The sequence below is a fragment of the Empidonax traillii genome, unplaced genomic scaffold, assembly GCF_003031625.1.
Source record: "Empidonax traillii isolate 1590-97213 ecotype Southwest subspecies unplaced genomic scaffold, ASM303162v1 scaffold966:size223555, whole genome shotgun sequence".
In the NCBI taxonomy this organism is placed as follows: Eukaryota; Metazoa; Chordata; class Aves; order Passeriformes; family Tyrannidae; genus Empidonax; species Empidonax traillii.
Genome location: NW_020956159.1, coordinates 192050 through 218137, shown reverse-complemented (window position 1 = coordinate 218137; position 26088 = coordinate 192050). Strand labels below are relative to the sequence as shown.

The following is a 26088-nucleotide window of genomic DNA, read 5'->3' as shown; positions in this document are numbered from 1 at the left end:
TTTTAGATGTGTCTACAGCTGTAATATTGAGGGCTGATCTCTAGATCAGTTGTAGCTGACCAAGGCTCCTGGGCTCCAAGTTGCAACCCACAGAACGTGAGGGAACATCAGTCCAGATGCAATGTATTCACATTGTTGTGTTGCTTTGCCTGAGCCAAGCAGCTCCACCTCTCTGCTTTCTCTAGACTTGTGCATCTCAACACGACACATCAGCTGGAGTACATTAGCTTGAACTCATTGTATCTGTTGGACTGAACCTGCTGTTGGCACCTGCTTGTATAGTTGACTTGACTTTTTAAAAGACTTCTCCGTGGTAATGGAATTCACAGTATCCTCTTCAGGACTACAGGATGAAAAAGTCTTGATTCAGCCCTTGAAACGTACGATTATAAGCAGGATTTTATACAGCAGTATTAGTGCTTATTATACTAGTTTATGATACTAGAGAGCAGTTATAGAAGCACTCCCTGCCATTAGGAGCTTATAATCTAAACAAAATGTATTGCACAAAATACAAAAAGCAGAATCATTTTCTTACTTTCAGTGCATGTCTTGCAAACACACTAGATTTCAAACAGAGCAAGGAGTTAAACAATGAGTTATTGTAGATTAAAATGAAAGATAATGAAGAGTGTGACAGCTTGAGGAGCTACTGTAAGAGTGGCTCAAAAGAATAAAATTAAAGATGGTACCTGAAGCAGGACAGAGAACAGAGGCATTGTAGAATAGTTGCAGGGCAAAGGATCATTAATAACTTTGAGCTCAGAAAAATAGGAAATCGGTGTAGCGGCAGAAAATAGATTTTAATTATTTACTCATCTGTATTACCCAAGTTGTGGACACCGACTAAGATGCTGTTGCACTAAGCTTCTTACTTGATGCCTGGATGTGTGACAGAGATTATCCCAGTTTCTACTAATTTCAGTGAGAGCTATAGTAGTGTAACTCCTTTAAAAAGCAGGCTGAAGACTTTTAGTAGCTGAAGGCCAAGGTCAAGTCTCATTAATAGATTTGCATGAATAAATGCAGAAACAGTATGTTCATGTGCTGGTATGAATCTTTTTCATACAGTGATTGCAGCTTCTGCGCACTAAAAACATTTTCCTGTGTATCAACAAAATATCCATTTATAAGAAGTAAGGAAAATATTATAGACTGGGATTTTGAAGAAAGACTTGTTGAGTAGCAGAGGGCTGAATGGTAATAGACAATATAAAAAAAAAGCATAAGCAATAGGATCCCTTCACCCCACCCACTGATATAAGATTGATTAACAGTAGCAGAAAACCTAAAGATATAAATTAGAGTGATTCCATCCATCCAGTAATTCTTAACAATAACATATTACTACAGTATTTCTCACTGCAGTTGTTTAGAATTTTAGGAGCTAGGCCACAGATACCTCAGCTCTTCAAATTTATTGAATATGCTTTGGAGATTATTTTGACCAGAGCAAACTGATGGATATCAGCAACTTCAAGTATTGTTCGATGTGTAGCTGCTCTCTCTTTTGTTTCTTTACCTCCCCTTTAAATGTCTTGGTAGTTGCTTCTGCGCCTGCAGCGTCCATAATGATAAAGGAGGTAGAGCAGTACAAGGTTAAAAGTGAACAACAAGCCAATAGCAACATCAAATCCGATAAAAATATCTGTGAAGGACAAACAGCAAAGGAAAAGGGAGTTAATGAAAGACATATATGCATATCATTTTATATGCAGAGATAAAAGTCTAATTACAAATATGCCCAATGTATGGTTGTATTTTGTTCCTATTTCTGGCAAGATCATATTTTCTTGACACATGCAACATTAGAACATATACTTCAATCCTAGAAATGCATAGATAGCTTCCTGTGCATGGACAAATCTCACTTCTGGGTTTCCACAGGGCAAGAGGGTCTATGTGTAGTTAATGCAAAAAGCCAAACAAACAAAAAAGCAAAATAATGAATATACGCAGGAAGGAGGAAATACCATCACTATTGAAAAGTAACATGTATTGCCTTGCTCTTCTCCTTCTTCCAGGCAATACTATTTGAATGGGAGGAGGTTATCAGCTCTCAGCTGTTGGTAGTCTGATGCAAATAGCCACTATATTTGCATGGATCAGCTGCACTCTGTACAGCTGAGGTTAAGGTATCCTCAACACATAGTATGTGTGCCAGAAATACAGATGCACCACTCTTTCTGTGCGTTTGCAAGCCAGATTTGATTTGCATCTACAGAAGGTCTGATGCATCCAAGATACACAGGGCCCTTTCTTGGCACCCACACCCATACTTCTCTTTGACATTTTCAACAAGCAGAGCTCTAGTTTTGGCCTTTAAGCAGCTCCTTACATGAGCATGTTCACAACAGCACTGCCTTTACACTGGTGGGCAAGTCTACTCTTCACATGTTTAGAGAAATTTAATTCCTGTTGACCTCTCTTGCCCATAGTAAATTTGGCCCTCATTTGTTAAAGGGAAATCTATCTATTGTGTGAAAGGTACAAAGTTTGAAACCATTGATACAGTTTCTGCCTTGATGTCTAATGTGGAAAATACAGAACTGTTACACTACCTCTCACATTGTCTTTCTTCCCACATTCTTTTGACCAATTTTCTGTTATCACAGGAGAAACTAGTTCAGCAAACTTCTCAAGTGGACAAGAAGCGGTGCATCCTGGCAAAGTGAGGAGGTAAGGATCCTTTGAAGTGTCATTCCGATAATGCATTTCGATGCTGTATCGCCTGATTAACAACATTGAAAAAATTTTTAAAAAACATTCCTAAATAGAAGATCTCCTATTTAGAGACAGCATGTTGTAAATAGGCTCTAAAGTCCTACTCTACAACCTGTTCTTCAGGAATGGAGGCTTTGTGAAAGACACCTGCAAAGCCCACTTTGCTGAAGCTGGTTATGTTACTGCATAGATCACCAGTCAGCTGAAAATGTCCTTCAGAAGGCTCCTTGAATGACAACAGCACCAGGTTCTTCTAAGTCAACTGGTTTGCCTTGGGATTTATGAAAAATCTTGGAAATGTTCTTGCTATCATTTGAAGAATTGGGAAAATTTATTTTACCATTTACTTCTATCTGATAAGGCTTGTTTTTCCTCTTCTTCCTGTTTTTCAAAGCACACACATACATGCACTTGTATTTTTTCTTAGCTTTAGTATAACTTTGTGCCTATGGACTGTTAACTGAAGTATCCATCTAAATCAAAATGGTATCTCTTCACAATATTTGAGAGGAAAATGATTTTGGGTAAGGGGGAAACAATTCCAAACACTTCTTGTTCTTGCATAGATAAGAAGATACTTGCCCGCTGCTTTCTTGGTAGAGTTCAAAAAACTGGCAGGCAGCATATGGTGGCAGTTTTCCATTGAAAATATTGAGAGCAATCTGGAGGGCCCCAACTGTGGTGTCATGCTATTGAGGGGGAAAAAAAATCCATCCTTGAAAGCCAGTTAGGTCAGTCAACTAGCATTTATCTAGAGTAATTAGACAAGAGTAGAAAAGGAGTGGAAATCAAAATAAAAGGAAACCTTTATAAATTTGACCATAAAAATGTGTTCAGTGTATTCAACATTAGGAAAAAACATGGGTACTACAGGAAGCAGGAGACATTTCCAAAGAGTTACTGCAGTTTATGTCTTACACCATCTGGCAGTATTTTGGAGACACAGATACTGAGGGAAAGCAAGATGTGGTCTCAGTAATAAATCTAGATTTTCAGTGCTACTCCTTCCTCCAGTAGAGTTTTTTGCTCCCAGGTCAGATTAAATCAGTGTAAAGTAATATATCCTACAGCATTTCAAGTAAAGATACAAGTTCTTTTCTTTAGATAGCACACCAGACTGTTTTCCTCACTTCCACTTCAGAATTTTTTTAGTTGTTGTTCCTTGTGTTTGGACTCACACAATAAAATCTCAGTTGGCTTCTATTTTTATGAACCAATTACCCATCTACCTGTAGTCTCTTCCTCTCCCCATTATCCCTCATCTTGAAGGATATCAGGAGCAGGAGCTGAAGGAAGGAAGTCCAAACACTGATGCATAAATGTTGCAAGCATCTTTATACACATATCTGCTAGGCCTATTTATATTATAGTGTAGCATCTATGTTTTAATTATTCTTCAGATTCTAGAACTTTTTAGAATGATCAATTTCAAAAAAAATAACAGTCTACTTGTACTCAAGATATTAATGCAGAAGAGAAAAATCTGGATGCATTTCTTGTTCCTTTTCAAAAAGAGTGTAGTATTGCTGGAAATCACGTAGAAAGGACGGCAAGAAAGATTTAAGGTATCAGGTGGTTTCTATACGAGGAAAGATTAAATAGGGTAAGGCTTTGTCTCAGAAAAGGAAAGATGGAAGAGGTGTGACAGAAAATATTAAATTCGTGAGTGACCCAGAAAAAGTGAATAAAGATTGACTATTTTCTGTTTCTCACAATATAAATGCTAGGAAGGACTTAAATCAGTACTTTTTTACTTTAACACATGGGTCATTGTCACAGGATGTTGCAGAGGCCAAGAGTATAAATGCATTTAAAAAGTGGTGGGAAAAAGTCTCTCAAGAGCTATTAAACACAGAGACACAGCTTCTGCCTCAGGAAGTCCCTAAGCCACAGATTGTCTGGAATGTTTTATCACTCTGTGCTGGCATTACGCTCACTCTCATCCCTGGCTTTGGCCCTTGTTAGAGACAGGATAATGAATGAGCTAAGTGGATCTTGCTCTGACCCAAGTGGCCTTTTTAACCCTCTAAAATAAATTAAATAATAACATAACATAACAAACAAACAAACAAAAAAGCACAGAGGAGAGCTTTGGAGGCACAGCTGAAGTTCTGCTGTGTGCCACTATCTCTGGAGCACTTAAGGAAAAATGCACCATTAAGTTGTAGGAAAACTGAGTAAAAGGCATAGTTTTCTTTGCCAAGTATGACTAAAACTGAGGTGAGATCCATGCTTATTCTGTGTTTTTGTACTGAGTGGTGTTCAGCTTGTTAGCTGAATTAAATGGTATTATATTATTCTTTCACTTAACTTACAGGGAAACTCTGATTATTCTCTTTAAGGGTCCTTTACTGGCAAAATCAAAGTAAGATTTTTTTAAAGATGAAAATACTCACTGCAGAGTAGACCTCCATTTTTCTTGGTTTTGAAGAATTGGCAGCTTGTTTAATACTATTTAAAATAATATTCACAAGGACACCTTAAAAAGATATGAAGAGGAAAATGAAGGTATAACATTTGCATGGAAACAAAAAAGGTCAAATGTTATGAGTTTCAAATGTAAGACATCTACTCAGGCCCCTTACTTATTTTTTTAGCTTACTACAATTTCATAAGCAGAGAGAAGGTATTACAAAGGTAAAATAGATGATTCTACATCGAGGTCAAGGGAAGAGACAGGATTCACAGGAAATCATCTAGAACTATCCTAAGAACCGGGGCTGCTAATGACACTTCCAGTTCTGTTATGCTGAGATCTCCTCTGCATCCTTTTTTGTCTGTTTCTAGTGTTGCAATAATGAGAACTGTGCTAGTCTCTTCCTCTCTATGTTCTGAAGAAATATTTTAACTCTTTGCTTCCAACCAGTTACGCAGTGTCGATTCTCATTTTTTTCGAAAGCTCTTTTGTACTTCCTCTCCAGACCAGACATTCTAAAACCAAAGGAATAAGGGCAGCAGAAATTCCCACAAAGCACAATTTATATAATTCTAAGGAAAGTGGGTGTAACTGGCATGCCTGTGAACACTAGGTAAATAGTTTTGACCAGATTATATGGTCATCTGCCAGCTAGTGGGCTTTACTGCCAGTCCAAGCCTGTAATTACTGTATGGCTGGATCCAGTGATTTATATATGCTTGGATGATGAGTCTGCTAATAATTCTTTATCTAGAGCTAGACTGCACAGTACATGTATTAGAAAGCCTAGCCCCAAATGTTCCAGCCTGCAGATATTCAAGCTCAATTGTTTGCATTTCCTGCTCATGGACACCTGGGGATCATGTGATAAATTCCTGGGTTGTGTCCTGAAGCAGTGTCAGAATATGCACAGCCTGTGCACCCCTGTTTTGGAGCTAAGCAGTTTTCCCAGTTCTTGTAGTATAGCCATAACTGGAATCTCTCATCTTCTCTGCTGATCAGTCTGTTTTGGAGCAGCTTTATATCAGTCACTCAGAGAGCTACCGATGTGTTGGTTTGGCACAAGGTTTTGGCACAATATATAACCAGTACATCAAAGGAAAAAACAAAGAACTGGAAACAGAATAAATGTTGGAGAAACAGTACTTAATCTAACCTACTATAAGATGAGTAATGGTCTTACCTATGAGGGCCTGATTTTTTTTCCCTCATATTTCTAAAATATTCCTTGAAATCTTAATCCCCTAAAAAATCTGGAATAAAAAAAGTTTTTACACCTTGTTGCAATATCTCATCTATGCAAGTGCCAGTGTTCAGCACATATTTTAATGTTTAATATGGCATCCAATGCCCATAGTTTCAAATCAAGATTCTGTATGAATAATTTTGCATGAGTAAGGTGACAGGATGTGGCATTTGATTATAAGCATTGTCTCCTCCTTTCTGCGAACTATACATTTTTTGATTTACCTCCTTGCAGTCGTGCTTTCTCTTCTGTTTTATAAAGCCCAAATAATGATAATAAGGACAATTCTGCCAGTTTTTCCATCTTGTCAATGACATCTTTGGTGGCCCATACAGGGAGAGTGTAATTGTGAATGCCCTAGTGATAAAGGAAAACAAAATAATATTTGTCATTCACTGGTTTCCATCATCCTATTGCTTAGGCTCACATTGCTAAGTTTAGACTCTCCGGGGCTGTCCTGCAATTCTTTGCCCAGTGTGGTTTTACTCCCCAGAATGCCCTGAAACACACTTTGGGGGGATGGAGATCAGCCTGAAGTGAGTGTATAGGAAGAGCAGAAGCACCTGTGTGAAGGATATTCTTTGTAGGTATAATGTCTTCTTGCTGTAGAGATATATGGGTTTGGTGGGAAATATCACAGACATATATCTTTTCCTCTTCCGTTCCTCTGGGTCATCAGGTTATATATCTCTAACTTTTTCTGCTTTTCCATACAGTTGTCCACATACCAGTTCTATCACTGGCCAATTACAGACAAGTGTCACTCTCCAGTCGTGGAAGAGTGACTGTGTCTTATCGTGTTTAATAGCCTCAGTGTGTGAAGGATATGTTCAAAAAGGCTTCATGTGCTGCTGGTAATGACTGGGACTGAATGGAATCCATTCTTATGATCAGTCTGATTTTTTTCACTGGTAGCAATCGTCATCTCAAAAATTTTCAACTGATAGATCTTGATCTTATCTCTCATGTTCAAAATCTAAGTTTTTTATGTTTACCTGTTGATAGGTTAAGGCTGATAATTTCATTTCTCTGTTAAAAATCACAAATATACCATAGGCAGCATACTCTAATTCTCTTGCATGATATTGGGAAGGAAAATGAAATAATGGGCATGAATTTTGGTATCTGCTCTTCAGGATAAAACATGAAATGGAAAGAAGAGTTTCCCAAGCTGTAAACCATGTTTTTGGGTTATCTGATACCAAAGTACTAAATTATAACTTAGATTCAAATATATATAAAAAAACACCAAACAAACAAAGAAGCAGATCCAGGAGAGAAGACAACTCATTCCTGTGAAAACACTTTGTCATGATGTAACTGAAACCCAACATTAAATTCTTCTCCAGCATCTATTGACTTCTTATTACCTCACAATGTAGAGTATCATATGTATTCCAGAGTTGGAAATTGTCCAGAATTTTAAGATTATTTAGTTCAAGTCCTGTATTAACAGCCATTGTTTGTATAAAATCCTGGGGGGAAGAGTGAAAAGTATACAACAAATATTCAATACAAATGGAAGATAAATGCATACAGATTCATTAACACCTGGCATCACAGTAATGTTTCATTTTTCACAAATGAGACCCCTGTAGCAGAAGATTCTGGTTGCAGTTTTCATTTTGTAACTTCCCAAGGTACTGGTCTCTGTTTCAGACACTGTTTTTCTTGTCCCTGCCATTGATAGGTTTGGTGTGCTCTCTGTCACACTCTTCTCTCCCTCTTCTGACTGCTCCAGGAGGCTGCCTCAGTCACCTCAAGCCTTCAGATATAAGGAAGAGGAAGGCACTAAGGGGAAATGAACTTGAGAAAAAAAGATGAGGGGAAAATAGAAAACTAAGGAGAGGTGAGGCAAAAAGAAACTGGAAAGGAAAGTACGTTTTACTTCTGCCATTGAAGGGGAGTTGACTATCTAATAGTCCTGAATATCTAATAGTTCCACAATTCCTGTAGGGATTCTTATGTGCTACCACAGAAGAATAAAAGGATACCTTAATATCCCTTATTCCCATATCTCACCTGGTTCATACTACTAGCTGAGATAGAGGATAGTTATGAAGTCATAGTTCACCACCCATTGCAGGTGAGTGAGGCTGACCAGAGTAGCTGAGCTGGTGGAAAGTTAGAAATAAACCAAAAAAAGAAAAATATTGGGTTTAGCCCAAGCAGTAAGCCTGAAGTGACTTTGAGTGCAGTCAGGGTATGAGGACCTGAAGCCCCTGCTTTATTTGTGCAGTCATCCCATTACAAAGTGCAATGGCAGGCAAACAAAAGAGCAGCAGTAACCACTATCTAGAACAATTATTATCCACATGAACATGGTTGCTTGAGGCAAGTATACCATCCATCTACTTATATCCTGCTGCAGCACTGCAATGGGAAACTGAACCTCTGACTGTGAAAATTTGTGTCAGAGCCAAAACAGAAGCATGTTTTGTGATGGATCCAAAATGCATTCAGAGAAATTTACATAAATCAGAGTGTTCTCCTGGTTAGGCTTGCTTTAGTTGCCAACTTCAGAAAGTTAGAGCAGGAAAGCACAAACCTTTCCAAGTTTCAGATTTCTCAGATGTTTTAGAATTTGTTTTGTGCTACCCTGTAAAACTAGAAATTGCTGCATCCAGAAATTTCTGTTCCCTGCAGATCACTGAACTCTAAATAGTCTCAGAAAATTAATATTAAATTCACATTTTAGGAGATTCATATAGAAAAATTTGAGTAATGTATAGCATATCAAATATACTTTTTGATTGTATTGGCCTAAATGTCTGATTTTAAGTGTTCTTGGGATTTTAATTTTTTTTAATATATTTTTGCATTTTAGCAAAAGGAAACAATGCAATTCCATAATTTCTACATCTTAGTTACTTTCCTTCTTCTCATTTTCTTTTTATTTCCTTCTTATTTTCTTTTTATTTTGTCTTACCATGTAGGGTTGTATTCTATTTTGAAATTCATTGGATGTTTGTGTTTCTTTCTGAAGTTCATCAAAACGGGGACAGTCGGGCAGAGGAAAGTTCAGCCTCTGAAACCAGAAAAGTATAATTTAGAATAGTTCTAAAATTATCAACACCTCTCTGTTTTTTTCTGTTGCTGAGACTGGTGATGTAATATTTGTTAGACAGATCCATGGCTGTGCAAGAGTTACTCCATGATTGTTTGCTTGGCTGCCTTGTTCGTGAATTCAGTTAACATAGGCAATGGACTGTGGTAGCTTGACTTTTCAGTGGCTACTTCAATGGATAGCTTGATTTCCCTCAGTTGAACTGATTTTGGCAAAAAGCAATTATGTGTGTCTGGCAAAGGATTGCTCTGGGAAACGGATTAACGTGCATGATCAGAAATTTTGAAAGGCTACCGTTTCCTCCCTAATTTCTGAATCCCCCCAGATGCAACTTGACTCCACCTGGTACTGGAACCTGAACTGCTTCTGCATCTACACATCCTGCTCTCATCCCTGGAGATAAGTGGTGGATTATGGTAAGCATTTTAAGTATCACTTAATGGACAGAACTCCAAGCAAGAGTGACAAATAAATTGTACTCCTGAAATCTCAAAAAGCTATGAGCCTAATGGCTCTTCTGTTATTCAGGGATATGGTTCCCTTTTAATAACTCCAGTGTATGCATTACAGGGTCACCTGATAGTACATATTTGATTTGAACCAAATGTAAATACATGCATTTATCAAACACTGTGCTCTGACAAATAGGGTTTATACCAATTGCAGAGAGACAAATGATACCTGATCCAGCATAAAGTGTCAGTAAAAAGTCATGATGAGCAAAACAAGCTTGTGCTGGTTCAGTACTTTGTGTCACATCATTAGAGCATTTTTGACCCAGCACTAATGTTAGCCTATAACCTTACAAATCATGTCAAGGAACTGACTTCATACACAGTGGAGAAAATAACTTCAATATCTATGGCAAGAGTGGTTACTCTGTCCTGGGGTAACATTAACAGACTGCACATCTCTTTTCTGTTTTATTAATCAATGTGAAGTTTGCAGTAGCCGCCAACTGACTCTAGCCCACTTTCACATGGGCAGATTTCCAAAAGTATAATTTTTCTGTAACAGCAGCACACTAGGGGATGAAGGCTCAAAGTTATAATATGAACCTGGGGAATGTTGTTTAATTACACAATAACAAATGTTTCTCGTGCTGCATGGCTTAATTATCCCTCTCTAGGTGTTATTAATTAAGCCACTCCCTTTGGCTTCATTAAGCATTACTCAGTACTGTTGCCTGTCAAGTCTTGATAGATCTCAGTGGCTTAAAAATAAACTGTGATTACCTTTTTTTACAGGACTGTACTTGGCCTCAGTTTCCCACTTTGTGTTGCTTAGGGCTTGAAAATGCCTTCAAACATCTGCTTGGTTAACAAGGGAACAATGTTTTTTCCAGGTGATTTGCATATATAACAGGAATTTTGAGTTGCTGAGAGGTGTGATTCAGTGAAACATCAATACCCACTCAGAGCAGCCACACAAACAATGAGGTACTAGAGACTCCTACAAATGAGCTTGCCTTCTCCAAACAGGTCATTACATTGCACTGTGATTCCCCTAAGGGCTTTGAGGTATTATTTGGGCAAAGCTCTGACCACTTTGATGCTTTTTTGGTCTTCTGGTGAAATAACTTCCCCTGGTGTCCCACAGTTAAATGGCAGTGACAGCATTCTTTTCTGTTGAGGAACAGGGTTAAATTTCTAGTTGAATCACATTGTGCCTAATCCAGTTTGTGGAAACCCTTTCACTCTGTACCTGCTCTCGAGCACGGTCTCAAAGAATGGAGGAATACCAAAGAGAGTCAGGTGTGGCCACCTCCTGATGACAGAGTCTATTCTCTAATGTTGGTGACAGGCAGTTATTTAATAGGGGATTTGAATAAATTTCCTTAAAGTCAAATTCTGTCCTCAAAGGCAGAAGAAAATTAGGCTTTCTGTCATTACCTTCAGTAGCTTTTCATCCTTGTTGGAACACACTGTTCCTTACACAGTCCTTGTCACAAGAGCAAGTGAAATTTAAACGTAAATGTGAGTCAGCCAGGGAGAGCTACGTAAAGTAAAACTTCTACAGGACCTGTTATTCAGGTGGGTCTGCTCTTATGATATTCAAGAGAAGTGCTAGGATTTCATTAAATGTTTTTATAGTACTGAGCATAAAAGGACCCTTCTCTGTAATTAGAGTGCCTAAGTGCTACCAGAATAGCAAGGCAATAATTGTGAGGTCATTACAGTGGCTGGTGAAAATTCAATTCCTTGAATAAACTATAGAACAAACTTGCCAAAGAGAGGAGGTCTGTCTAGCTGATTGGTGCTTAGAAAAGCATTTGTTTTCTGGAAAGGTTTAGGGCATCTTCTTTAGCATACTGCCCAAAAGTGTTCTGGTCAAGAGAAATGTGCTTTGAAGAAAATGGTAGTGTGTATGACAGTTCAGGTATTCTGCGACTACAGAAGGAGAGTTTTCATGTAGCAATTACAATTGACCTATGATATACTTGTCAACCAGTAGCTGCATTTGATATTTTCTACTAGATTGAACTCAAAAAGCATAGAAAATATTTTTCAGCTATTTCCATTTTTTCTCTGCTTTGCTTCTGTGAAAGTTTAAGACATTATACGAAACATCTAGGCAATACTCACCCGCTCTGTTGATTTTTGAAAAATATGAACTGGAATGGGTTGCCAGAGAAGCTCAGGGTTCCAAATTTGGCTGCTAGTTGGTGGAAAGAGGCCAGAAAGGTATGATTGGGCACTCATAATGGTGCGATCGTAATCTGTACTTTGGATGTAAAACTGAAGATAGAATAGCAAAGAATTAAAGTTAAAATAGAAACTATAAAAATAATAGGGAAATTTTACCCAACTCATGAATCCTGGCTTCTTGTTTTCTGATTTATGTTTTTGCATAAAGTCAAAACAGTGAAACTGTAACTCAGCTTTCTAGGGCCTTACTTCAATTTCATAAATGAAATTGCCAAGGCATGTTTTAATTTGGAATCTAACACTCAGACTGAACTGAGAGAATAAGAAAGCATGATTTAAAAGAAGGAAGCTCTCCATCTTTTGATATTCAGAAAAACTCTGATGCGTATTGACATGGTGCTCAGGGATGTAGTTTAGTGGTGAACTTGGCAGTGTTAGGTTAACAGTTGCACTTGATAATTAGAAAGGTCTTTTCCCACCTAAATTATTCTATGATCTATCAGCTACAGCTCAGGAATGTCAAGGCACTTAAAATCATAAACTTCTCTTGGAAGCTTGGCAAAGTTATAGTCTTTCATACCTTCCCGTCAATGAATCCCTAATATATAGACCAAAATGATAGTGGTATCTTCCCCACAACAAATCTGTACTGTACGATAAGCACATCCAAAAAACTGTTGGACCTCTGTTTTACAGGATGAAGTAAGTGAGCATGGCCCATTGCATGACTGGATAGGCATTCATTTATACAGTGGAGTCACTGTATAGATTCCCAATTCACTTGGTGGTGTGGAGCTGGTTGGTTCAGGAAAATTGGGCTATGAGAGACCCAAACTGAATGTAGGAGCTGAAAGTTGGACTTTAATCTGTGATTTAACCTTGACATAAAAGTCTGACTTTCAAAAATGTTCTTCTATTACCTTAATTTTTCCATGAATAAAACAATGATGATGATGTGTTTTTATAAATCCATAGTTCTGCTATGCCAGAGAAATGTGTTCCAGACAGTTCTGCTATATATACCTCTTGCCGGTTGTATGTGCTGTTCAAGAAGGTGGAATATCGTTTCCGCATGTACTGTCCAAGCTCAAATAGCTGCTGCATTCCAGTCTGTGAGGCAAGCAGACAGGTGACCATTAGATTAAGGTGACTGGAGAATCTTAATGTATAAGTTTCTTTTCTATTTACTTTTGTGTCTATTGTGTGTGTCTTCAGCAATCAGTTTTTAAATAATCATCAACTCTGTAATGTACGGTAGCTGTGGTTTAACCCCAGCTGGCAACTAAGCACCACTCAGCTGCTCATTCAGTCCCCCCTGGTGAAATATTGGAGACAATCAGGAGAGTAAAAGTGAGAAAACTCAGGGGTTGGAGTAAAGAGTGTTTTACATGCAAAACAAAAGCCATACATGAAAGCAAAGCAGGATAAATTGTTTATTGTCCACTTCCTGTGGACAGACAGCTGTTCAGCCTCCAGGAAGGTAGGGCTCCATCACAGTGACTTGGGAAGACAAACACCATAAGACTGAATGTTTCCTCCCATTCCTTCTTCCCTCAGCTTTATATGCTGGGCATGGCACCATATGGTACTGAACATCCCCTTGGTCAGTGGGGGGCAGCTGTCCTGTCTGTGTACCCTCCCGACTTGTTGTGCACCCCCAGCCAAACTCACCGTCAGGGTGGTACAAACAGGAAAGACTTTGACTCTATGTAAGCCCTGCTCAGCAGTAACAAAAACATCACTGTGTTATCAGCACTGTTTTCAGCACAAATCCAAAGCAGAGCTACTGTGAAGAAAATTAGCTCTCCTCAGGCAAAACCAGCACAACTGTGTATGTTGTAGATGATCTAGAATTTTTAACAAAAATACTCATTTATGTCTATGAAAAAATTATGTGTTCTGAGCTGCTAAGACTGCAGAATCTGCTGCACCTTTTCTATACAAATTTTATACAAATATTCTATACAAATACAATTCCCATTGTAACTCTGTAACTCTGCTGTAACTCTGTAGATGCTAAGTGACAATGTGTGTCACTTAGTGACAGCTGAGAGAGGATGGCTGACAGCCTGGTATTTATCATTGTCATTGCTATGCTGTTTGATAAATTTGTGGCTTACACTTCATACTTGAAGTAACGTTCTTCCGTCTTTGTCTTGGTGTGCCCGCAGTTGTCTTAGATTGCACACTGTCTTTTCTGTTATTCATTTCTAAAACCTGAGATGAACTTTTTAATTTGTATCTGTCAGAGTACATTCTTACTACTGTTACTAAAAGGGAAATAAAATACCAAAAATCTCTCAAAAAAGTCTATGCCAAGCAGAAATTTATTTCTTCTTACTACATAAGCTATGTACCTGAGGATAGTAATGTGTTGAGTATCTTAATTTTACAAATCATTCAAATGTCCCTTCAAACATTAAATACTGGCTTGTCTCTGTTTCATGCTTCTGCATCATGACAAAGTGTTATTGGAAATGCATTGACCTCTCTTTGCTTCAGAACTTCATATATATAAAATACAGTTAAAGAGCTAAGGCTTGATATTAAAATGCCAGAGCAAGAAGTAGGTTCAGTGCATACTAGTGAAACTCTGGGCTGCAAGAAGCCTTGTTAGAAGACACATTGTCCCCAGAAGCAACCTTAGGTCCTGCAAGTCTTCCCTTGTTTTGTGAGATGATGGTTGTCAGACCAATGCTGAGATGTGGACTCATCACTTGACCTGGTGGGCTGTTGTCATTCCCTTGCCCTGTCATAGGATCCAGTGCTTAATGGTCATTAGAACTTCATCAGTGATAATAGTACAATGTTAAATGGCAGTTAAACTTGCCATTTACTTGAATACAGACACACTATCAAAAAAGTTCTTGCTTTTAGGAAGGTAGTTGTAAAGCTATGATGAACAGTAGCTGGATGAATAACATTGCAAAAATGTTTACAAATTATGGGGTATGGCTAATACCAGCTATCAGGACTTGGGATTTGCTAATGATTTTGAGACACACATAAAAAAAAAAAAAATCTTCCCACTTCCTATTTTATTAGCATATATAAATTCTTCTAGGAAAGTCAACATACCTTGGTGAGTTGTCCAAATCCCTGGGGCCATTCACTTTCTTTGTGTAGATCAGTTGGAAAGTTTACAATTGGTGTTCGGTCACCATGTCGGAAAACCTAAGAGTATTACCAATCAAAACCTCCTTAGTTAGATGCTATTAACATTCCTTTCTTATCTAACTAGAAGTCAAGCATATATTATAATTCCAGTGCTCTTTTTCAAATGAAAATATTGGAGACTCTGCAGAAACCTAGTCAAGTAGGATTGGAGTACATTCTTTACATTCAAGAATATGTATAATTATATAGGAATTAACTGGGCATAAGCCCAATGATTCTTCCTCCTAGAACATCAAATTAATCACCAAAGATGTTAATGCTGGGATTACATTCATAGCTAGGCATTCAGACAGGAAATCTGAAAGGAAATGCTGGAATACAAATTCATAGGGCTCCAGACAACCTTCCAGAATGCTGACCTAAACTATTGCAAAAGTTACATTTGCTTGTCAATGTTCCCATAACCAACCTCATTCCTGACTCAGCAGAATAAAATGACAATGTAGAATCATGGTATATTTGTTCATAAAAGGACATTTGTTTCTTAGGACCTCAGTGGTATAAGAACATTTTTATAATTATTACTCTCCACTGCCTCATTAAGCCACATCATTCTTGCCCAAACATCAGAGACGGTTGTACAGGCCGGTTAGTTTGCCACTCCCACTGGGAGGGGTTTCATGTTTATATTTTTCAAAGTAAACACCATCTGTGTGGCTTAATGTTTTAATTGCAGCATATCCCCTTTCCATCAGCCTTCTGTACAAGTGCGCAAACCTATGCTAGAGCAGGTACTTCAAAGTCGGAAAATACTGTCTATTATAGGTAAATATAATTGGATTTCTCCTCTGTTCATTTTCTACAGTTAGACAACAAAATTTACTAGAGTACATGTTACTATCAGAACTGTTTAGAATACTGCTTATTATTTTTTTGCTTTGCTAATTAAATTTCACTGAAGATGTGAAAGGAATGTTTTGCAGCAAATCAAGCCATATTTTTCACTATCATCGACAACATGTTGGTCAACATGAAATTGCACAGTTTCAGGAAAAAAGCCCCACACCGTTTTTTGTCCGAGTTCAAGAACAGAAAAATAGTCCATTAAATCTTTTTTTTTTTTTCTTCTCTTAGCAATTTTAAATTCTGTATATATCTCTCTTCTTACTAATTTGGAATCTCAGTTGGTTATTTATAACCATTTCTCAGTGCACCTGTGTTGAAGAGGAGAATAAATTAAGAGCTACATTGTCTGGTGGCTGATTCAGTTGCATGCAAGAAAAACAAGTGAGAAGGACTTTTGTGCCCCTGCTTATTTCCCTGGTGTTTTGATATGCTGATGTACATCGTTGTCAGGTAGGGTTCATTAGTTTCTCTGGACAAGCTGGTGCCTCTGTAAAGAATGAAGGTTAAATTCCCAACTTCAATGTAGCTGCATCCTCTCTTGTTAGATTATCCAGCTTCCCAGTAAAGCATTTTTAGGGTTAACTGACAGTTACTCAAACTGACTGACATGTTTAAATGACTATTTTTTTAGGCAATTTTTAAAAATGGATCAACACTTGTCCAATAAATGTGCCCTTTTTACTAGTGAAAAATTACTGAAAATGTGTTAGATTTTAAATACTGCTTTGTGATTTTTATACTTCATGTATGACACAACCCTCAGAGTGTATTTCACTGTCACAATACTCAATCCCTAAAAACTTTCAATAAGCCAGAACAGAGCAGTATTTTACCTGAACATAGATTAGAATGCAAAAGAGATCAAGATCAAAAGACATTAAAATATATTTGGGAGCAGGAGATGTAATGAAAACTATTTTCTTTCTTTGCTTGCTACTTCTGAAAATGACCGTGCTTCATCTGCAGTTGGAAATGAAACAATGACCTCATGAACAATCACTTAACCTAAAAGACTAACTTGGTTCACTCATTGCAACCTTTTAGGAGACTTTTTTAAAAAATTTAAAACTCTAATAAGAGCTTGTATATTGGAAGTTTATGTTTTTCATTAGAAGACCTGATAATGTTAGGTAAAGAAAGCGTATCCCTACAAATCCTGCCTTGCTCATCAATATGTACTTCTCAACACTCATAACTTCAACTTTGTTAAAAGGAGTTGATCCTTTAAATTAATCTAAAAATATGTGTGCTGCAGCATTTATTACTCCCAGCCTCCAGATTGCCTTCCTGGCCTTTCAGAAAACATGGCAGGATGAGGGAAAAGGAGCAAGTTTTATAAAAACTGAAAAGACATTAGAAATCAAGAAGGAAGGAAGGAGAATATACACAAGAAGTGCAAAGCAGACCTGTTTGGGATATTAATTTCAGCACTCGTTACTGAAGCACTTTAGCTGAGTTCTCAAAAGCAATAGGTGCACAGTTACCCAGTACCTCTATTTCAACTCTGGTACTGCTTTATGAGGGTGATGACCTCAGATCAGAATGGTCACATGACTGAGACTTTGGTCAGCATTTGCTTCAATTGTTGTCAGGTGAAAAATTTTGTTGGAGAAAACCTCTTGCAGAGGAGAGGGTTAGCTGAGAATATGGCATGTATAGTATACACAACATATTCATTCAGAAATGCCATGAATTACAGTGAATTATCTGTCTCTGTGTAACAGTGAGCCTCTTATAGACGATTTTATTGACAGACTCAGCCTCAAACAAAAAGACTTCTTACTCTGAAGCCAACTATAGGAACAAAGAAACGAGTGAAGTGGAAATATCATATTGTCAGTTCAGGGAAACTGTAGATGCAGAAATACTAAGCATGTTTAGTCAAGGTTTCAGATGGCTTGGCTTGATTAGACAAATGATGCTCAGAGATAAGATGCTCAGTAAGCACTTTCTATCCTGAGTTACAAGAAGAAAGACATGATGAAATCACATTACCTCAGAAGCCACACCTCTTTGTATGCATGACAGGTGAAATGACGGCATGTGTGGAGACAGAAGTTACAAGTCAGAACTTCTTTATACAGAGGCAATAAAACAGTATTTCACTTTTACTTGCGTACCTGATTGTCCTACATATTTTATATTTTCTTCTGCCTGGTTTAAATTTAGTGCACAAGAATTATGGTGAAGGCTAATGATTACATGTGAGAAAGAAAATTTAAAAAGCATTTTGATAAATTGGCTTGAATTAGATCTTTTCACATTCAGACAAAATGACTTGTGACCAATAAGAAAAATGCATGGAATCAGCACAAAGTTGGAAATTGTGAGGAGAGAGTGAGACATCCTCCCAGGCACAGCACAATTCTAAAAGTGAGCAAAAGGTCTCATTTATCTGTTTTTTCACCCATGCAGATGTATTTTATATGGTGCAGCTCTGCTAAAAAAGTTTTAAAAAGTCATTATGACAATTTTTACAGTGCAGTAATACTGTCAGGTGAAAACATAGTCACTCACAGAGTCCAGCTGGAGAATGGCTATGGAATTATCTCAGAAAGATGCCTTCTAGACTTGACTATAACCATACCCTCATAATATCTCATTGTACAAGTGATAGTTTCTGGGCCAATTCCTATCCTATTAATTTATGCTAGCAATTCTGCTCCCATGAAAATTCAATCAGTGAGTTCAGAAGGCAAAATTCAATTGAGCACACATAAGCCATGCATCTTGAGAAAAAAGATGCATACTGTAATAAGATTCAACCTATTGTAACTTTTTAGGTGTTTGGTAGCCTAAGCAAATGTATCAGGGATAAAAGGAAGACAGTTTAAATGAAACTTACCTACTATTTTATTATTAATTGTGATAAGCTACCCTAGAAATAAATAGGCATTTTGGTATGTGGCTTCATAGTTAAGTGGATGGTTTTAAAAAGGAAGCCTCTATCTCCATAATGGTGAACATTTCCTGTAAGTCTTTCTGCAAAACCATTGCTGGTTAGGACACAATAACAACTGCAATGCAACAGAGGTCTCTTTCCCTTCAAGGAGTTAATTCTCCAACACTTGCTGTCTGCCTGTTTTCATCTGTGCGTGCAGTTCTTGTTATCACTGAAACAACATTGAAATATATTGCTGTATACAAAACGTTACTGGAGTTAGTGTTGAGTCCCTGCGGTGTCAGCAGGAGTAGGACTGGTTTTTCCTGTGCTCTCTGGCCTCCCTCCAAGTTGTGCATCTACAATGCAGCCAATAGACAAGTAGACACGAAATACTTTATCTAGAGCCAGATGATACGTTTTGGACACAGCACCTCTGCCTGTTACCTGTACATGCATGTAATGTCTCAAATGTCTCAAATGGAGAAAGGTGGAAGGAGAAGATCACCAATTTCCTATATATAAATGGCAATTCCAATCCCCTCATATTTTTATAGAAAATATCACTTTAGACTAACTATTCTTTATCAGTGTACTTCTTATTAAAAAAAAAAACAAACAAAAAAACAAAAAAAAAAAACAAAAACAAAACAAAAACAAACAAACAAAAAAAACTATGAAAAGGACTATGGTTCAACCTTCATAATCCAAAGTATTACATTGAATTAATCTCTCTTCCTCCTGAGGTACTGGGGAAAGGGCCATTGAAGTATTGTCTAGTTACTCTAAGGTAAGAAATGGCCCAGCAAAAAAAATTATTACAGTCAGTTTTCAGCCTAACTGCAGTTAATGCAACATGAGTCTCAAATCTCTACATAAAAATACCGACTTTTTTTAGTGGTAACTTCTGTAACATCATAAGGTTCAGCTTCCAAGTACAGAATAGGTAGGCCATAATCACCAGCTCTTGGATTATGAATTGGAGTGTTAGCTAAATTAAGGAAGAATAGGCAAACATAGACTTTGCATCTCTTAACTCCTGTTCACTAGGCATCTACCACAAAGCTAACTTGTTCAGATATCTTGAAATAATAACTAGATGTTAGGAGATTAGAATTCTTATAACTAGAGGCATTTTTATCCATCTTTAGTTAAAGTCTTTAAACTCAGTAAACAAAAGCGCAGTAGTAGTTATTTCCAAGTTAGAAGATAAGCATAGTAGCTACACACCTTCTCTGATTCGACAGACATGTAAAATTCCCTGTATTCCCCACAACAAAATAGAGAACAAAACTACTTACTACAAGCACAAACTTCAGTTCTCGTTCTGCAGTAGTCTGTTGAAGCAGAATGAGGATAAGATGAAAAGAAAAACACAGGACCCTAGACAGGCTGGGAACCTGTATCATCACACCCATCCTGGCAGAGGAGGAAAAAAAGGCTTTGTAGCTTCAGCAGCTGCTCAGGCTGAACAGCCAAGATGTCAGGCTGTACTTTCAAAAGGGGTGGAACTGCCGCTGGTGCATTTCAAATGCAAGAGGAATGTTGTGTGACTACGCAACAAATTGCATTGCCCTTTGTTTTCAAATTACTGTTTACATTCTTCTTAAATCTTAATTCACTTCCTTTTCTTTCTCTGATATTTTTCTCTTTTGGAGTGTAAGGATGGGTTAAAATACAAAAGAGTTGCTAAGCATTCCTAATGTTTCAACCTACCTGTTCTGATTCCACTTCTCAGTGCTTGGAATTTTTCCAAACTACAGCGTGGCCACGAGGATGAACTCAGAACCAAGAGGCAATCCTCCTTCTCTTTTCTCTTTGCTGCTCAGCTAGTTCACTTTTCAGCTTCCCTCCCCTTCTTTTTTCTTCCCTCTTCCGTATTATTACTGTGAAAGCAGAATAATTATTTCAAACAGCATTTCATGTAGGTTAAAACTGCCAGTCCGTTAGATAAAATAGTTGAAATCTTGCAACAATTGTGCTCTTTAGGCTCCTTACTGGGCAGTTATTTGCTCTTCAATTTGCGTGTGTTGCTTTTCTTTTCCCTTGGACTATTTCTGTACTTCCCCTTTTGTGACTGCTTATATCAAGATTTTTTCAGCCTCAGATCTCTAAGAAATTTCTTGTGAACAAGGCCTGGAGTTCACATTTTTATTGTTACTGATTAAGAACACTCTTTCTGACAGGAGCTCACTACCTTTGAGAAGATTGCTCAGCTTGCCTCTGCTGACTGCCTCTCTATAAAATAAGAATAATGATACTCAACTTGATTTCATGAGGACTTTCTGAGTAAATTGATTAGTTTGCAGAGATCTATAAATAGAATTCTTTAAATATTAAAACTTTAGGTCCTTAGTGTATTGCCATCCCATTCCTGTCATACCCAAATCTTTCTCAGAGTCTCCTGTTGAGCTCTCTGCCACAGTATTCTCAACAAAAGGTTTTTATGTATCCACTTTGCCTGATGGATGGGAGGAGTACCACAGCTCCCAGACTTTCCCGTCTGTCTTCTTGCTCCATTACCAGTTTTCAACACTTGAACTTCTTTCATTCTCCACTGTTATGTCTCCACCCTTCTTTTTGATCTCTCCTGATATGATTTTTGCCTATGCAGAAGGTGTAACAGAGAAATCCATGCTTCATAGATATATAATACTTTGTCCTTCTGAAAACAAACATGAGATGATGATCTTCCTCTACTATTTAAGATACAAATCATAAAATATACTTTCTTTATAATACTTCAATATGCCTCAAAAATCTGGGATGCATGCCCTACTTTTTTAATCTATATAGTTTTCTAGATGGGTGGTTCCTAAGCTCTTTGATCAAGAAATTCTTGTTAGCTCTCACAATTTTTTCTTTTCCTTTCTAAGCCCTTATGAAATTCATAACCGATCAGGTATTTTGTAAGAGTTGCTGGTTGATTGTGTTTTGTTGATGAGTGACTATGACTACTGAAGTCTCATTGTTATGGAACCCTGATAGTGACTTCACTTTCGACATGACCTCAATTTTTTTTGTGATTCTGGATGGCACCATTCAGAAATGTTTGAAAATATATAACAACCCCATTTTATAGAAAATCTTTGCTTACATCTCTTAAAAATCATATTTTAACCCAAGACCAAGCATATAACAAGTTGTTCTGCTTTTTGTGGTTTCATTCTTCCCTTTGGCACATAACTTTGCTAGTGAGATTATTTTATGCTTGCAACAACTTAAATAAATGTCTACACATTCCAAAATGAAAGAATATCCCATTCATGTGCCATAGTTGTTAAGATAGGGTCCTGTAGGAAGCCCATATGCAATCTGTAAGTACTTTGGTAGCATGTATTTATTTTGGAAATTTCCTTGCCTGTCTTGAATTGTTTCCATTTCTAATGGGCCTTTGGCAGCTATAAACTTGTTATAAGCTCATATTCTGCAACAACTAAATCCTGGATCTTCTCAGAAAAAGTTGCTTAAAATAATAATTAAAAAAAATCCTTCTTAACTCAATCTATTTACAGTTGTCCAAGCATTCTAATGCAAGTGAACCTAAACAATTTGAGTCGTGTTTATGTTAATTTGGCTCATTGCCATATATTTTAATTATCAAATTAGGGCATTAAGTAGAATTAACCTGAACACAATTATCCATTTTAAGTGCATGTATCTGTATAAAAGGATTGCTGAAGCATAGCTTGATTAGCTTTGAAGTGGCCTGGTTGCGAAAGAACCCAAGCTTTAATGTACACAAGGGTTACCTGAGGTAACCACTGCTGGTGGAGCTCAACCTACAACACTGAAAGGGTGGAAGTCATTGCAGTCAAGGCAGAAGGATATGAAGCTGCTGCCAGCACTCATGGACCAGGCTGCTTACATGGGGAACCAGCTCAGGTCCTGTTGATGACTGAATGTGCAGATTAGCACTTGATAGAGTTTGGATTTACCTCCAGTCATCTTTTTCAAGCTTCTTTTAAGATGAGAAAGGGAAAGAGAAGAAATATTTTGGTTTCAGTAAACAAAGTGACACGTTTTCTGGGTGCTGTTTTGAAGCACTTATGAGAAAAACAAAAGACTGTCTTGCAGTCCTGTGTTGGGTTGTTTTCACCCAACTGTGGGAAGTGGGAAGGGACAAAGGAAATAATTTGTGACACAGGAAGAATTAGCTTACTTATTCTGGTAATAGAACATGAATCTCTATCTTGCACTACAGGGAAAAATGCCCTAAGCACAAAGTTACTATTCTATAGGCAAGCAGGGGGGGAGAAAGTGTCTACACACCATGTCCTAGTAAATTCCTAGTTTGTCCCAAGTTTGTAATATGCACCTGGTTAGAAGGCACAGAGAGAATTTCTTTTTGCTCTTATGAGATTAAGATATTTATTTCTGAGACACAGAAGCCTAGTTTGTAGGTTTTTGCAGGCTTACATATTTCTAGGAAGTATATAAACAGACTGAACAGCAAATATGAAAGACACAGAAAGCACTCTTCATCTTCACTTTCCCCTCTGAAACTCTGCAGTCTGGTGGTGATTTTGGTTTCTGGAAGAGGTAGAGTCAGATCCTTCTGGTTAAAGGATTTTAATTTCTGTCAGCTACATCTCAGATGAGTAGTGTAAGCACTAAAGAGAAGGAAAACCTATTTCCACCACTACCACGAAACAAATCAAAATTAGTCAATTCATTTGATCCATATTTGTGAGTTATGCAAGGTGTGGGTTGGGGCTTTTTTTTTCTTTCTTTCATTTTTGGTAGTCAGTCAGCTCAGTAAATAACCCAAAGAGAAAGGGAAGTGATGCAATTAACAAAAGTGACAGGCCAGGCTGTCCAATGCAACATTTTCCAGCCAGGACAAAATTATTGTTCCATTCTGTTGTTCATTCCCCTTCTTGCTGGCACTGCTTCAGCATATGACAGGAAAATTAATGAACATCAGAAGATGTTTCCACTTATATTACAGCATCTATGACTATTTAGGTTATTGTATCATTAGCAAGTCTTCCTTAAAATATGACTGGTCTGTCTATGCATTGTTTGTGAAAGAAGAGAAGGAGTTGCATTTCCAGGTGATCCTACTTTTTCAACATATTTAATTTTAAATAGTTTAAATAATAGTCTAAATATTTTCAAAGACGAAATGTAATTTTTTTTTTGTCATTTTTACTAATTTCTTCTTTAAGAGGAACTGAAATGAACCCATTTATGGCTTCATACCTGCAAAAGACCACAGGACTGATTTTTCAAAGGAAGTCAGCTGGTGAAGTTGTAGAAAAACATAGTTTAGAGCAGTTTATTATTCATTCATTGACATCCTGAATTTATAGTCCTACAATAAGATCTGGGCTTGATGTTTCAGCCTTTATAAACACTGATGTTTATTTTTCCTCTGAGTAAGCAAGGTAAAAAGGAAATCTTCCTTTATGTGTTTCTACTGTGATAGCCCTAAGAACAAAAAAACTTCACAAAGAATGTGTGTGATGGGGTTTCTGCTGAATAAGGATGAGAGGAATAAAATAATTTAGAAATACCTTAATTTGTGAATTAACTTTGAAATTTATTTTTGCTCAGCAGAAATCAGAATGTTCAAGGCACATTCACTGGGCATGTAGCATGGAAGAAGTCATGGTCTGAACGTGTCAGGGGAAAGGGGGACCTTACATTGGTGTTCTGTGAGCAGTGACCTCAGCTAGGATGCACTTCCATAGCTGAACTGAAGTACTGAGACCAGGGTCCATCCAGCTCTGTGATCCCCCTTACCAGCCAAAACTGCAGAACAGATTAAGGGTCTTCATGCAATTCTGACCATTTTTGAGAGATGGCTTTGGGTAAGGAAGGAGGGGAGGAACTGGGAACTGGAGACAAAACGTCTCAGCTCTTGCATTTTCTATGTGAGCCTTGTGCAATCTGGGAAATCAACAGAAAAGTTGCCCTTGTCTTTGATGGGAGAAGCATGAAACCCCCTTTACAGCTCTTGAACTTCTACTTCTAAACATCTGACCAAAAAAAAAAAAACACATTAAAAGCAACTCAAGCAGCACAAGTTGGCACAAGTTCAGGAAAAGAAGAATCAGGAACAGGTTCAGAGGAAATAAAATAAAGGCCTATAAATTTGTTTTTGACAGCTAAAGCTATGATCTGTTAGAAGTCTGATGCCACTAAAGATGGAGCCTTAGCTTTTCCTTTCTATTTGCTTCTTCCAGCAGTTTTTTTAAGATAACTTCTTATTAAGGGAGGTGTCATGATCAATGTGTCTTTGAAAGGAATCAATTAAATAGCTTGCACTGACTTTTCTGTGAGGGCTGCAAGGCCTAGGAAGGCTTTTTGCTGGTGTCTGTAGTGGGACATTAGGGTAATACAGAATAAACAAGCTTGTTCTCCTTTTATTAAGAAGTAACTAGAACTAGTTGTCCCATGTTGTTGGAAAACCCTTGTTTTTACCTTTATTTGGATGCTATGGTAAAAGGGGTTGCATTTTTTGACTAGAGGACATAATTTATTTTTATCTCTGTGTTTGCTGCGAAATCTACCTACAATGTTTCTTGATGCATCCTATAATGGCTTGAGAAGCACAGGAATTGTTGCTTGGGACCTCCTGAGAAGAGGATGGGCATTTACGGTGAGAATTGTGAATCTCAGATTCTTGTTAGAGGGGAAAGGGATCCTTTTATTATTTTGTTTCATTTTAACTTACAGCAGCTATCTTGATTCGTTTTAACTTAAGCAGCTATCTGCTTATGCTGTAATTCTAAAAAGGAATATACTTTTCATAGGCTTAACAACTATTTTAAAAACGTGGTCCAAGGAAAGAAAGCTAGAATGGCAAAATTTTCTATATCTCATCTATTAGTCTGATTCTCTTTAAAATGACCTGCAGGCAATGTGACTGGTGACAAAGGCCACTGTAAGAAAATAAAAAATAAGAAAGCAAAGAAGTATTCACTGTTTTCAGAAGTTATTTGCATCTGATTGTGCTGATTCAGCTTTTGTGGTAAGAACACAAACTGGTTTTGCAATAGCAATATTAGAAAAAGTAACTAGTGAGGGATTGCCCAAGAGGTTCTGCATGCTTTGCTGAGCACGTGGCTCTGGACT

At 37.5% G+C, this 26088-nt stretch overlaps 1 protein-coding gene across 2 annotated transcripts; it reads right to left on the bottom strand.

Moving 5' to 3' along the window:
* Positions 1-827: 827 nt before the first annotated feature.
* LOC114067793 (prostatic acid phosphatase-like) lies at positions 828-20794 on the bottom strand. Of its 2 annotated transcripts, XM_027903474.1 has the most exons (12): positions 20722-20794; positions 20307-20424; positions 15180-15275; positions 13125-13211; positions 12039-12191; positions 9316-9414; positions 7757-7861; positions 6611-6743; positions 5121-5203; positions 3307-3413; positions 2562-2731; positions 828-1648 (listed from the first exon to the last, which is right to left on the bottom strand). In XM_027903474.1, the coding sequence occupies exons 2-12, from the start codon at positions 20421-20423 to the stop codon at positions 1530-1532; spliced, it is 1269 nt and encodes a 422-aa protein (XP_027759275.1). In that variant the 5' UTR covers position 20424; positions 20722-20794; the 3' UTR covers positions 828-1529. The 2 variants fall into 2 exon arrangements, with proteins under 2 accessions (XP_027759275.1, XP_027759274.1); XM_027903473.1 differs by lacking the exon at positions 20722-20794 and having other exon boundaries at positions 20307-20580.
* Between the last annotated feature and the right edge of the window lie 5294 nt (positions 20795-26088).

Bases quoted from the DNA above. Each gene is read 5' to 3' on its own strand.
- LOC114067793 (XM_027903474.1), bottom strand. From the start codon at position 20,423: ATGGGTGTGATGATACAGGTTCCCAGCCTGTCTAGGGTCCTGTGTTTT. The intron at 2,732-3,306 runs GCAAGTATCTTC...GTTGTTAATCAG, and splicing joins CTCTACCAAGAAAGCAGCGG to GCGATACAGCATCGAAATGC. The intron at 1,649-2,561 runs GTAGTGTAACAG...TGTCCTTCACAG, and splicing joins GAAGAAAGACAATGTGAGAG to ATATTTTTATCGGATTTGAT.